Source organism: Sparus aurata, chromosome 24 (assembly GCF_900880675.1).
Source record: "Sparus aurata chromosome 24, fSpaAur1.1, whole genome shotgun sequence".
Classification (NCBI taxonomy): domain Eukaryota; kingdom Metazoa; phylum Chordata; class Actinopteri; order Spariformes; family Sparidae; genus Sparus; species Sparus aurata.
Window position 1 is genome coordinate 16,597,318 of NC_044210.1, and position 14,061 is coordinate 16,611,378.

The 14,061-nt window shown below is 44.4% G+C and overlaps 1 protein-coding gene across 1 annotated transcript in view; it reads left to right on the forward strand.

Moving 5' to 3' along the window:
* Positions 1 to 14,061, forward strand: part of LOC115576511 (NLR family CARD domain-containing protein 3-like) — a gene marked incomplete at both ends in the record, with an annotated part of 105,287 nt that overhangs the window by 39,068 nt on the left and 52,158 nt on the right. Inside the window, one exon of the mRNA XM_030409048.1 lies at positions 7,783 to 7,956. Within this exon, the coding sequence (XP_030264908.1) occupies positions 7,783 to 7,956 (174 nt within the window). The remainder of the gene's footprint in view (positions 1 to 7,782; positions 7,957 to 14,061) is intronic.

Here is a 14,061-nt window from a genome sequence, read left to right on the forward strand (position 1 = left end):
TGATGATGCTCACCTGTTTCTAAAAGGTTTCCATCTTTTCCCAGAGATGACAAAGAGCTCTGTGAGGAGCTGTTGGCTGTAACACCACTGAGACACATCGAGAGGAGAGGACATATCTGCAGCAATAAAGGAGATGTTGAGACAGAGAGGTGTCGATCTGAACCAGGTGGTCTGATGTGGATGAGGCATGGTCAGCATGGTTGTTGAGGATTCCCAGCCCTTCACTAATGTGGAAGACAAATGGTTCAGAAATCTTTGAACTGCATCATGGAGTTGAAGAGATAAGGAATGAATTCCTATTTTCAGTTGAATTTACCCTTTAATATCTGACAGCAGCTCTGGGTAGATACAGATGAGGATCATTTTAAACTCAGAAAAATAAGAACATGAACAAAAAGGAGAAAAATTAAAGCTTTCAACCCTCCTGATGATAATTCATGGAGCACTTTCTGAATCAAATCACACATAAAAAGAAAACATAAATGAGTAAAGTGACAGAAAACAGTGAAACAGGTCAAAGACATTTATTAAAGTATGTTTTTGTGTCTTGTGGTGCTTCTCCTCTGCTTTGCTGCCCTTTAGCTCCCTCTTGTGGTGAATCTCGTGTCCTGCGCGCTCAGTCTGACAGCTCTGACACTTCATTGTTGTAGCTGTTTCACAAAGTCTATAAAGTTTCTCCTCACTCAACAACTCTTATAAACAGACGATTTGTTAAGGGAGTCTGGTTATATTGTTTTTGCGTATAATCCTTGCCGAGTTAACAAGTAGGTCCAGATAGTTAGGAATATGTGGAGAAAGCATTTTAAAACGTTTTACATTTTTTAATTGAATTCTGCTTCCATCTAGTGCTTCTTTGCTGCCATGTAAAAAGGTGGAAACCAGGTGAGCATCATCACAGATTGTATAGTCTGAGGGTTTTCTGTTCCAGTGTGATAAAAACACATTTGTTTTTTATCACAGCAGCTAAATCACACAGACAAATATATTCAAGGATATTCATTGAAATGTGCCGTATTTAATAATGAATGGTGTCCACATCAGCTGTGAAAACATTCTGACCAACACGTTCTACTCTTGATTGGAACTTCAATACCCAGAAATCCTCTGTGGCGACGTCACTAACAGTTTGAACATGTCAACCCCCAGACTCCCTTATGAAATCTCTCCATTTAGTGAGTTTTTGAGTTAGGAGACACTTTATAACCTCCTGAAACGCTGTTTGTGACTGATTCTTCATTATTTGGGCGTTCTTGTAAATTCGGCATGTGTTAGCTCGTTGTGGGTCGTGCTGCAGCCCCCTCAGTCTAACAGGAAGACTCCCAGTAGGGTTGGGCGGTATGACGGTATTATACCGTGTGACGGTATAAAAGTGTCCACCGGTAGAGATTTAGCAATACCGTTTATACCGGAGAAAGAGCAGATGTCTGCGGCATCTCTCTAAGTCACTGTAGTTACACTGCCTCAACACACGGGGCACTGCAGACACTGCAGCAGACTGCTCGGCGCGGTTGCATGAGCACGACGAAGAAGAAACAGCTTTACCGGGGTGATAACAATCCAGGGTTTTCCCTGCCATTATACGGCTTAGGCGCGGCGCCCAAGCATTTTTGCCTCCCGCCTAAGCAGGATTCTCCCCAGATGGTATACTCCGCGCGTGACGGTGACGAGCGTCCGTCCGTCCCCCGGTTAGCTCCCGGCTAACGGCTACGAGCGTCCGTCCGTCCCCCGGGTGACGGAGTTGATGACCGTCCGTCCGTCCCCCGGTTAGCTCCCGGCTAACGGCAACGAGCGTCCGTCCGTCCCCCGGGTGACGGAGTTGATGACCGTCCGTCCGTCCAACCCCCCGACTGACGTGAACGAGCGTTCGCACATTTTCTTTAAAATAATGTTATGCTGCTGTGAGCAAATAAAAATAAAAGAGGAAAATGATCAAATGCAACAGTATGATTATTTTAAGCCATTAATTGAATTTACAGGGGAGAAAAAACATACCGCGATATAAACCGTTACCGTGATATGAAATGACTCATACCGTGATATAAGATTTTGCTCATACCGCCCAACCCTAACTCCCAGTCAGTCACACGCCTCTCTGGCTGTTTCCTCCTCACAGTTTACTTTCACTTTCTCTCACAGGTGTGTTGCGCACCTGAATTGGCCGTCTGAACCTCCAGTTGAAGGTAATGTAATGAAGCTGACATGTTCGACTCGCTAACACAAGCTCGACTTTTCATTGTTACACCGGAAACAGCACAAAAAGTGAAGCTCGGTTGTATATTTCTCGACGAACTCGTTTAAGTTTAAACTCGGGACGACGGAGGAGAAACAACTGCCGATAAGAATATCCGCCATTTTGTGCCGACACTTGCTTACTTACTGAAACACAGCCAACACAGACTGACGACAGTTTAACTACCTTGGTTAAACATCTTTGAGTATTTAGAGTTTCACCGTAGAAGCTAAACTTCTTCTCATTATTCATATTATTACTCCACGGTGTGTTACGTCATGTGACCTCAGACCTCAGCTACGTCACACAGGTGAAGCACACTCGCAACCATAAAGTAAACAAGTGTTATGTTCGTGACATAGGTCTATATTATATATTATATTGTATTGTTGAGCTTGTAACACATTTAGTAGTCACACATGAGGTTAAACTCAGATCGCTGCTCTTTGTATCAGAGTAAGATGACGAGCAGAATCTGTAAAAGATTCACTACATAAAAAACATGTTGGAAAACTCTTTTCTTACAAGCATTAATATTTTATTGATCACATATATATGAATATATGTAATATATTTTCACATAAACAAGAAATATTTTTTAGGCTCGATGTCGAGACATTTTTCTCCCTGAACTCAAAATGAATGCAGTTAATTTATCACATGCAGGTAAAATCATGTTAGATGTAATAACAGAAGCACACGAGCAAAGTATTGGTTGTCTATTAATAATAATAATAATAATAATAATAATAATAATGATGATAATAAAACATCAGTGTCTTTATTTTTCTTGATGTTTTTCTGACATTAAATACATTCAAGTGAAATATTTTATGAACAAACTCAGACAACAGTAAATATGTTAATAAATAGAAACTATTAGAGTTTTAAATGATTATTATCAACAGAGGTGGATTGAAACTTACTCAAATACTGTATTTAGGCTTTAATATTTCTTTTTATGCAACTTTATATTTCTACTCCACGACATTTTAAAGGCAAATATTTGTCTGACAGACTTTAATTCATAGTTAGTTTTCAGTTTCTCCCTCCTGTCCTGCCAAGTGAAGACTCTGTGTCATTTGGTCTTTAAGATGTCAAAAGTTGTGGAGAACACTTGACAGTTTCTTAGAGCCAAACGTTGTTTAGAATAATAATTTCATTGGTGTGTGTGTTGCTGTGTAATCGTTGCTTCACATCTCTTGAATTTAGTCCATTAAACCGCTGATAACCACTGACCAATCAGGAGCTGCGCTGTGTAATTCTGCAGCTCATCTTAGTTTTTAACATTTTCATTTTATTTGTTGAATGTTTCAAACATTTTGTCCTTTCTCTCTTTTTCAAAGGTCACTTTATACTTCTTGTTGAGAAATAATTGTTTTATGTTAAAATTTTCATGGTTGAAATGAATAATAGTCAATTAATGTTCAGTTGATGTGCAGATGAATGATTTGTGTTTCCTCTCCAGATGAAAGTGTGTGTGAGATGAGCAGCATGAATCAGTGTGAGGACAGAGAGGAGGGAGGCCCTCCCTCTAAAACCACTGGACCTGGACCTGGACCTGGACCTGGACCTGAGCCCAGCTGTGTGTCCTTCAAGAGTGACGAGTCAATAGATCTTCTCATTGATTTTAAAGGACAACCAGCTCCTGCTGTAAAGAGGTGAGCTGTTAATAACATTAATATGTGACTGATTCATGTTTTAACTGTGGAGAAAGATGTTTTTTGAAACCTGATGTTTATTTTCAGCTTCGTTCTTCTTTACTTAAATTCACATTCTTCAGAAAGCTGCCCAATAGAACCAGTCTTCAACTCTTCATTTTACTTTATTGAATTAGTTTGGTCCAATATTCTCTGAAGGTTTATTCCTGATGTTTTCCACTATTTTATGGACAGAAGCTTCTGTGTCTGAAGACTAGACAGTGAATTAACATCTCTGGTGGTCTTCTTCTCTGTCCAACAGGAGACCAGCCTCTACTGGACCTGAACCTGGACCTGGACCTGAACCTGAACCTGGACCTGAACCTGGACCTGGACCCAGCTGTGTGTCCTTCAAGAGTGACGAGTCAATAGATCTTCTCATTGATTTTAAAGGACAACAACCTCCTGCTGTAAAGAGGTGAGCTGTTAATAACATTAAAATATACCCGATTCATGCTGTTTACACCAGATCCTTCTTGTCCCGATCAATGGATGAGATCATTGATTTCAAACAAGGACATTCCTCAGACAGACAGTAAGTTGTTGTCCTGTTGCTCTCTGTTGATGTTTGTCCTCATTAAATCCAGTCTGACCAGTTGTCCTGATGGTCTTCATGTTCTCAGAGTGATGATGGAGGTCAGAGCAGGATTAGTATTAAAGGACAGGTTCACATTTCTTCATGTCCGTCCCTCAACAACTCTGACAGGACAGTGTTCCTCCTGTGGACAAACAGCAGTGACTCACCTCCTGCTGAAATCTGAACCTGCTGCTGAGGAGAGGAAAGGCTGTGTGTTATATCTGATGTTACAAAGGCCCGACCCATCTGGACTTCATGGGGCCGGTACCAAAACCCATATTAAGAGTAAAAAGCTGTGATAACTGATACATCGGCTAATTAGATATAAAATATATGTAAAAACAATTAACCTGTTTTCTGGTCTCTTAAATATAGTTCGAACACTTGAGAAAAAGTTATGAATGAAGGCAGAACATTTTACTGTTTTACAATATTTATTAAATATGCAAAAATGATAAAGTTTTACAAATATGTCTAAGATCACGAGGAGCATTTTAAAACTCAGACTTTAAATATTTTTTCTTCCCACAAGTCATGTTGACATGAATATAGCTTATATTTACAAATGATGAATTTACGAGTTGCTTTGTATTTAGGCCGTTGTGTCGTTAATCACGTAAAATCAACCCACAAAATATTCAATAAATGACTTTCAGGTAACACAAATCAGACAAAATAAATTTCAGGAGAGAGTTTGTATGAAAAGCAAACCAGTAATTTAGTTTTTTGGTATCAGATTCAAAGTTTTGCAAACACAATGTGACTGATTCTTCGTGATTCCTCCACAGAGTCGACCAGGAGAGCTCAGAGGTTCCCAGAGGTCCGTCTGTCCAGCAGCATCAGACACACCTGGACTCCATATTTATGGTCTGTACATGAACAACAACTACTTTTACATCCAGTCTGTTCACAATAATCTCCATGCTGCACTTTACAGACCAGTGGTGAATCTGTCCAACATGGATCTGATGTTAAATGTTGTCATTCACATAATATTCTGTTTCAGCTGCTGGAGGAGAACATTGTCATTTTTGTGAAAAATGAGCTGAAGAAGGTCCGGAAGGTTCTGAGTTCAGATTACCCAGAATGCTCCGAGAGTCAGAGGGAGGATGAGGAGGTGTTGGACGGTGAGGATGAAGAGCAGAGGAGGAGCAGCAGAGAGGCATTTCTGAAGATCACACTTCACTTCCTGAGGAGAATGAAGCAGGAAGAGCTGGCTGACTGTCTGCAGAGCAGTAAGAGGATTTCACTAAAGATTTAACATGATGGATCAATGAGACGTTTACTGAAGTCTGATGATGATTAATCTGTTTATATATACAATCTTTATATTGTGTTAATGTCTTTATACATAACTTAATGATCTTGTTTGTTGTGTGTTTATTTAGAAAGTCATTCTGGAGTTAATCAGCGTAAACTTAAATCTAACCTTCAGAAGACGTTCCAGTGTGTGTTTGAGGGGATCGCTAAAGCAGGAAACCCAACCCTTCTGAATCAGATCTACACAGAGCTCTACATCACAGAGGGAGGGACTGCAGAGGTCAATGATGAACATGAGGTCAGACAGATTGAAACAGCATCCAGGAAACCACACAGACCAGAAACAACAATCAGACAAGAAGACATCTTTAAAGCCTCACCTGGAAGAGACGAACCAATCAGAACAGTGATGACAAAGGGAGTGGCTGGCATCGGGAAAACAGTGTTAACTCAGAAGTTCACTCTGGACTGGGTTGAAGACAAAGCCAACCAGGACATACAGTTCACATTTCCATTCACTTTCAGAGAGCTGAATGTGCTGAAAGAGAAAAAGTTCAGCTTGGTGGAACTTGTTCATGACTTCTTCACTGAAACCAAAGAAATCTGCAGCTTTGAGGAGTTCCAGGTTGTGTTCATCTTTGACGGTCTGGATGAGTGTCGACTTCCTCTGGACTTCCACAACACTGAGATCCTGACTGATGTTAGAGAGTCCACCTCAGTGGATGTGCTGCTGACAAACCTCATCAGGGGGAAACTGCTTCCCTCTGCTCACCTCTGGATAACCACACGACCTGCAGCAGCCAATCAGATCCCTCCTGGGTGTGTTGACATGGTGACAGAGGTCAGAGGGTTCACTGACCCACAGAAGAAGAAGTACTTCAGGAAGAGATTCAGAGATGAGGAGCAGGCCAGCAGAATCATCGCCCACATCAAGACATCACGAAGCCTCCACATCATGTGCCACATCCCAGTCTTCTGCTGGATCACTGCTACAGTTCTAGAGGATGTGTTGAAGACCAGAGAGGGAGGAGAGCTGCCCAAGACCCTGACTGAGATGTACATCCACTTCCTGGTGGTTCAGGCCAAAGTGAAGAAGGTCAAGTTTGATGGAGGAGCTGAGACAGATCCACACTGGACTCCAGAGAGCAGGAAGATGATTGAGTCTCTGGGAAAACTGGCTTTTGATCAGCTGCAGAAAGGAAACCTGATTTTCTATGAATCAGACCTGACAGAGTGTGGCATCGATATCAGAGCAGCCTCAGTGTACTCAGGAGTGTTCACACAGATCTTTAAAGAGGAGAGAGGACTGTACCAGGACAAGGTGTTCTGCTTCATCCATCTGAGTGTTCAGGAGTTTCTGGCTGCTCTTCATGTCCATCTGACATTCATCAACTCTGGAGTCAATCTACTGGCAGAAGAAGAGCAGTCAACATCCTGGTGGTCTGAAGTCTTTGGAGGCAAATCAACACGTTTCTACCAGAGTGCTGTGAAGAAGGCTTTACAGAGTCCAAATGGACATCTGGACTTGTTCCTACGCTTCCTCCTCGGTCTTTCACTGGAGACCAATCAGACTCTCCTCCGAGGTCTGCAGACACAGATACGAAGTATCTCAGGGACCAATCAGCAAACAGTCGAGTACATGAAGCAGAAGATCAGTGAGAATCTGTCTCCAGAGAGAAGCATCAATCTGTTCCACTGTCTGAATGAACTGAACGATCGTTGTCTAGTGGAGGAGATCCAACAGTACCTGAGATCAGGACGTCTCTCCACAGATAAACTGTCTCCTGCTCAGTTGTCAGCTCTAGTCTTCATCTTACTGTCATCAACAAAAGATCTGGACGTGTTTGACCTGAAGAAATACTCTGCTTCAGAGGAGGCTCTTCTGAGGCTGCTGCCAGTGGTCAAAGCCTCCAACAAAGCTCTGTAAGTGTAGAGAAGTTTCTTTAGAATGCAGTAAATGTGCTGTTATTCACCCAAATAGAAATAATTGTCTTGTTCTGTTCATCTTTATCCAGACTGAGTGGCTGTAACCTCTCAGAGAGAAGCTGTGAAGCTCTGTCCTCAGTTCTCAGCTCCCAGTCCTCTAGTCTGAGAGAACTGGACCTGAGTAACAACAACCTGCAGGATTCAGGAGTGAAGCTACTTTCTGCTGAACTAAGGAGTCCACACTGTGTCCTTGAAACTCTAAGGTCAGGATTCATTATTTTATGTCATTATTTTATGTAACTTCACAATTGGAGCAGGTCTTGATCACACTCCTAATATAATTCAATTTATTTAAAAGACCCAACATTTCCTCCATGGGCAAGCACTTGACACAGAGGTCAGAAAAAAAAGCCTTTTAACAGGTAGAAACCTCGAGCAGAACCGGACAGAAGCCCCACTACACTGCCTCTTCAAGGCAGGAATCTTGCGTCCATATTCCACCTCACTGTAGGTGTGAAAGTTACAAAGGTGGAATGGGGGGAACAGTTTCATTCTGCCTCTGATCCTACCGAGGTTGTAACAGAGCCACAACAGAGGTGAGACGACATCTGTGTGGACAGGAGTGTGATGTTCTGATAGCGTTCACAGTCTGACAACTTTTCAGATCCTTCACTCATCAAAGTAATAATATAAAACCAATGACACCGCTAATCTATATATATATTTAAAATATCTGTCAGTCAGTCTATTCTGCACTAATCCTGACTTGCATATCTCAACAACCATTGGATGGGTTGTCATGTGGGTTTTGACATTCATGCTCCCCTCAGGATGAACTGTAATTACTTTGGTGATCGTCTCACTTTTCATCATCATTATTTTAATCTGTACAATATGTTGGTTCGTGACCAAATATTTGCAAACCTAATGGCATTTCCATCAGCTTCAGCTAGACTCTGTGTTCATTGCTGATTAGTAAATTATTGAAAACTAAGATGATGAATATAATAAATATTAAATTCTTAAACACAGATGTGCACTGAATCATCAGGACCGTCAGCTTATGTGTGATGTGTGTTGTTTTGTGTGTCTGCAGGCTGTCAGGCTGTCTGATCACAGAGGAAGGCTGTACTTCTCTGGTGTCAGCTCTGGACTCCAACCCCTCCCATCTGAGAGAGCTGGACCTGAGCTACAATCATCCAGGAGACTCAGGAATGAAGCAGCTTTCTGCTCGACTGAAGGATCCAGGCTGGAGACTGGACACTCTCAGGTATGTAGAGTCCTGCTGCAGCCACAGACAGTCAGTAGCTCCATTCACACTGCTGCGCCAATTTTCCGCCTCTGTGAGAATTTTTCGGGGGTGGGTAGGGGTGAAATTTAGCTCCAGCGCTTATCGCCACATGTCGGTCCTTCACTCAACTAAATAAATGGAAATGTCCCACAAAGCAACATTATTGGACCAAACAAATGTAACGTAGTAACTGTCTTTGGCAGCTTTTTTAAGGAAATAAATACTGCAGCCTCTCCGGGAACCATCACCTTATCGTGGTGGAGAGGTTTGCGTGTCCCAATGAACCTGGGAGCTAGGTTGTCAGGAGCCATGTGCTCCCGGTAGGGTCTCCCAAGGCAAATTGGTCTCAGGTGAGGGGCCAGACTAAGTATGGTTCAAAATACCCCATGAAAAAAAGAGGTGTGAGGCGAGAGACCCTGCCCGGAGGAAGCCCGGGGCCCACGTCCGGAGCCAGGCCCGGACGGAGGGCCCGTGAGCGAGCGCCTGGTGGCCGGGTCTGCCACAGGGCCCGGCCGGGCACAGCCCGAAAGAGTAACGTGGCACTTCTCCCTCCCCCATCCCGTGGACCCACCATCCGCAGGAGAAACCGCTAGGGTCGGGTGCGCTGCCACATGGGTGGCAGTGGTGGTGGCGGGCCTCGGCAGCCCAGACCTGGGCGGCAGAGGCTGGCTCTGGGGACGGGAGGTTGAGCGTTACCGGTTGGATCTGGTGGGGCTTGCCTCCACGCACAGCATCGGCTCTGGATCCGAACCTAAATGGACGACATGGAGAAGGACTTTCGGGCGTCGCAAAGCGCTTCTGGAAAACTGTCTGCCACCTCAGGAGGGGGAAGCGGGGAACCATCCAAGCTGTGTACAGCGGGGATGGGACCTTGTTGACTTCGACTGAGGAGGTTATAGGGCGGTGGAAGGAGTACTTTGGTGACCTCCTGAATCCCACTCAGCCACCCTCTGTAATGGAGACAGAGCTGGAGGATGATGGGGTATCGTCGCCGATTTCCCTGGGTGAAGTCACTGTGGTAGTCAAACAACTCCACAGTGGCAAAGCCCCAGGGACCGATGAGATACCACCAGAAATGCTGAAGGCTCTGGGTGTTGAGGGGCTGTCTTGGTTGACACGCCTCTTCAACATTGCGTGGGGGTCGGTGCCGAAGGAGTGGCAAACAGGTGTGGTGGTCCCTCTCTTTAAGAAAGGAGACCAGAGGGTGTGTGCCAATTACAGAGGTATCACACTACTCAGCCTGCCTGGGAAAGTCTACTCCAAGGTGCTGGAAAGGAGGGTCCGGCCGATTGTCGAACCTCGGATTGAAGAGGAACAATGCGGATTCCGTCCTGGTCGTGGAACAACGGACCAGCTCTTTACTCTGGCAGGGGTCTTGGAGGGGGCCTGGGAGTACAATCTCCCAGTCCACATGTGTTTTGTGGATCTGGAGAAGGCGTACGACCGGGTCCCCCGAGATGTTCTGTGGGAGGTGCTGCGGGAGTATGGGGTGAGGGGGTCCCTACTCAGGGCCATCCAATCCCTATATTCTCAAAGCGAGAGCTGTGTGCGTATACTCGGAAGTAAGTCGGACTTGTTCCAAGTGGGTGTTGGCCTCCGCCAGGGCTGTGCCTTGTCCCCAATCCTGTTTGTGATATACATGGACAGGATTTCAAGGCGCAGTCGTGGTATGGAGGGGTTACAGGTCGGTGACCTTAAGATCGCATCACTGCTTTTTGCGGATGATGTGGTCTTGATGGCATCATCGGCTGTAGATCTACAACGCTCATTGGATCAGTTCGCAGCTGAGAGTGAAGCGGCAGGGATGAGGATCAGCACCTCTAAATCTGAGGCCATGGTTCTCAGTAGGAAACCGGTGGATTGCCTACTCAAGGTGGGGAATGTGTCCTTGCCCCAAGTGAAGGAGTTCAAGTACCTCAGGGTTTTGTTCACGAGTGAGGGGATGATGGGGCGTGAGATTGACAGGAGAGTCGGAGCAGCGGGTGCGGTGTTGCATGCGCTGAGCCGAAAGACAAAGCTCTCGATCTACCGGTCAATCTTCGTCCCTACCCTCACCTATGGTCATGAGCGATGGGTCATGACCGAAAGAATGAGATCGCGGGTACAAGCGGCCGAAATGGGTTTTCTTCGCAGGGTGGCTGGGGTCTCCCTTAGAGATAGGGTAAGAAGCTCAGCCATCCGGGAGGGACTCGGAGTAGAGCCGCTGCTCCTCTGCGTGGAAAGGAGCCAGTTGAGGTGGTTCGGGCATCTAATGAGGATGCCACCAGGGCGCCTTCCTAGGGAGGTGTTCCTGGCACGTCCAACTGGGAGGAGACCTAGGGGTAGACCCAGGACCAGGTGGAGGGATTATATCTCTTCTCTGGCCTGGGAGCGCCTGGGGATTCCCCAGTCAGAGTTAGCCAATGTGGCCGGGGAAAGGGATGTCTGGGACTCGCTGCTAAAGCTGCTGCCCCCGCGACCCGATTTTGGATAAGCGGATGGATGGAATACTGCAGTTATACGTGGAGAAGCATCTGTCCTCCCGTCTGTCGTCTCTTTCGTCCTTCCGACTCTGAATCACATCTCTGCCTGAAAAAGAGCGTCTGTCACCGACAAAAAACTTTAAACTTTGAATCAGTTTCACTCTCAGCTGTTCTGGAGTCGTGTTAAGCTTCTGCTTGTGGAAATCCAATGTTTCCTGATTTTGCTGCTTCAAAATAAAAGCTTTGAAATAACTGCATAATGCAGGTTTTAGTTTTTTACATTTCCAGCATTTTATTAAAAGAATAAAACATTGCCCTTACATTTTCCCCTTCAGTCTTGTTCAGTTCAATTTCAAACAACTTCAAATTGTAAAAGCAACATAAATGTATTAGAGGTGATGAAATGTCTCCATTATAAGATGCATCAAGATGCAGAGAAGGACCATCATCAAACATGAAAGACGCTGCAGATGGATGCCGGTTTTGTTTGATGATTGAAAAGATGCAGCTTTTATTTTGTGGACTGACAGCTGTGTGCAGTGATATAGATCACTGAGGATGATGAACACTGAGATGCATCGAGAATCGTTGACAGCTGAATCGTAATGGAATCGTGATGCCGGTGAAGAATCACACCTCTAAAATGTTTGTTCCATGAAGAATGGTGTTTCACACACACCAACATCCTGTGGCTCACTCTCAGTGTGTGAGGAGAGTGGCAGAGGTGAAGAGGTTCAGGGAGAACAGGGAGAAGCAGCCTGATGGACAGATTGTGTTTCTGTGTATGAGAGTCATGTCATGTCCATGTTTGCATGCTGAAAGAGGATGTGCTGCTCTGACCCCCCTCCTCCTTTCAGGGTGGAGCCTGCTGGAGTCCGATGGTTGACACCAGGTCTGAGGAAGTGTGAGTGTCATTTTACTTTCATTCATGGAAACACTGTGACATCACTCATTCACATCTGTGATGTCATCATCACACTGATGACACATTAATAACTGCAGCTGTGTTGTGTCTTTTTCTCTCCATCAGATTCCTGTGAGCTCAGAGTCGACACAAACACAGTCAGCAGAAACATCAAACTGTCTGACAACAACAGGAAGATGACACGTGTGAAGGAGGTTCAGTCATATCCTGATCATCCAGAGAGGTTTGAGTCCTGGTGGCCTCAGCTGCTGTGTAGAACTGGTCTGACTGGTCGCTGTTACTGGGTGGTCGAGTGGAGAGGAATAGTTTCTATATCAGTGAGTTACAGAAGAATCAGAAGGAAAGGAGACAGTGATGACTGTGTGTTTGGACGGAATGATCAGTCCTGGAGTCTGTGGTGCTCTGATGGTGGTCGTTACTCTTCTCTGGCACAATAACAGAAGAGCAGTCATCTCCTCCTCCTCCTCCTCCTCCTCCTCCTCCTCCTCCTCCTCCTCTGGTAGAGTAGCAGTGTATGTGGACTGTCCTGCTGGCACTCTGTCCTTCTACAGAGTCTCCTCTGACTCACTGATCCACCTCCACACCTTCAACACCACATTCACTGAACCTCTTTATCCTGGATTTGGGTTCATCTGGTCCAGTTCTGGTTCCTCAGTGAGTCTGTGTGGTGTTTAGTGTGCAGAGTCTCCTCCTGTCACAGAAACATCGTCAGTGCTGAACAGTTGAGTCTGTACAGGATCACAGTCACATCAATCTTTCAGCTTCTTGTCATAAATTCATCAGTCAACTTTGTACAAAATGATTCAAACTGATTGAAAAGATTCTTCATTTACATTTTAAACTTCTTCCATTAAATTGTGTAAATTGCGTTGACTTGTACTTTCTGTCATGTGTTGTTTTGAATTCCGACTCTTGTTCCAATAAAATCCACAACTATTAGTGAAATGTAAGAAACAGAAAACATTGACTCGTCTGCAGCTTTAATTGTAAAGAATCATTGTGAACAAAGTTGTGAACGGACAGTAAAATCTGATCAAATGTACTCGACACTCCACCTGAAACAATCTGACTTGTTTCATGTGTTTCTAATGATGAAACTAAAAGTTTGATGGTGTTGGCTAACACATGTAATTATGTCCGTAGTGACGTGATAAACTGCACAACATCTGTTTATGTCTGTCTGATTATTATGTGAGAAGAAAACACATTTTAATCACAATCATTGTGTTTCTCTCAGTGTTTTGTGGCTGTTGAAGACCGGCTGTATTTTCAGGACTTTTGTTGGATTTGAATCTCGTCCGTGAAACTAAACAGCTGTGAGAAAAGTCTTTCTCTGTCTGACCCGGTGGCTCCACTTGTTACAGACCAGTTTTAAAGTCCAACAAGAACCACTTGATTATCAGTATATAGAGGGTTTTGTAGGTAAAGAGGAATAAAGTAGAGCAGGTATAGAAGATCCCCTACAGGATGATAGTTCCAATTTACACCAAGAGGATTCTGGAGATTTGAACCAGTAGCAAAGTTTATGGATGTGAGCAGCCCAATAGTAAGTTAGTTCACTAGCAAGGACCACACCTTCAACAAGATACGTTTAAACGATTTATTATGACAGAAAGAGAAAACAAAACGTTGAAGATCTTGGTTGTTCGAGCTCTTCGAGTGCGTTGTGGAGAAGCTCTGTAGAGAATCC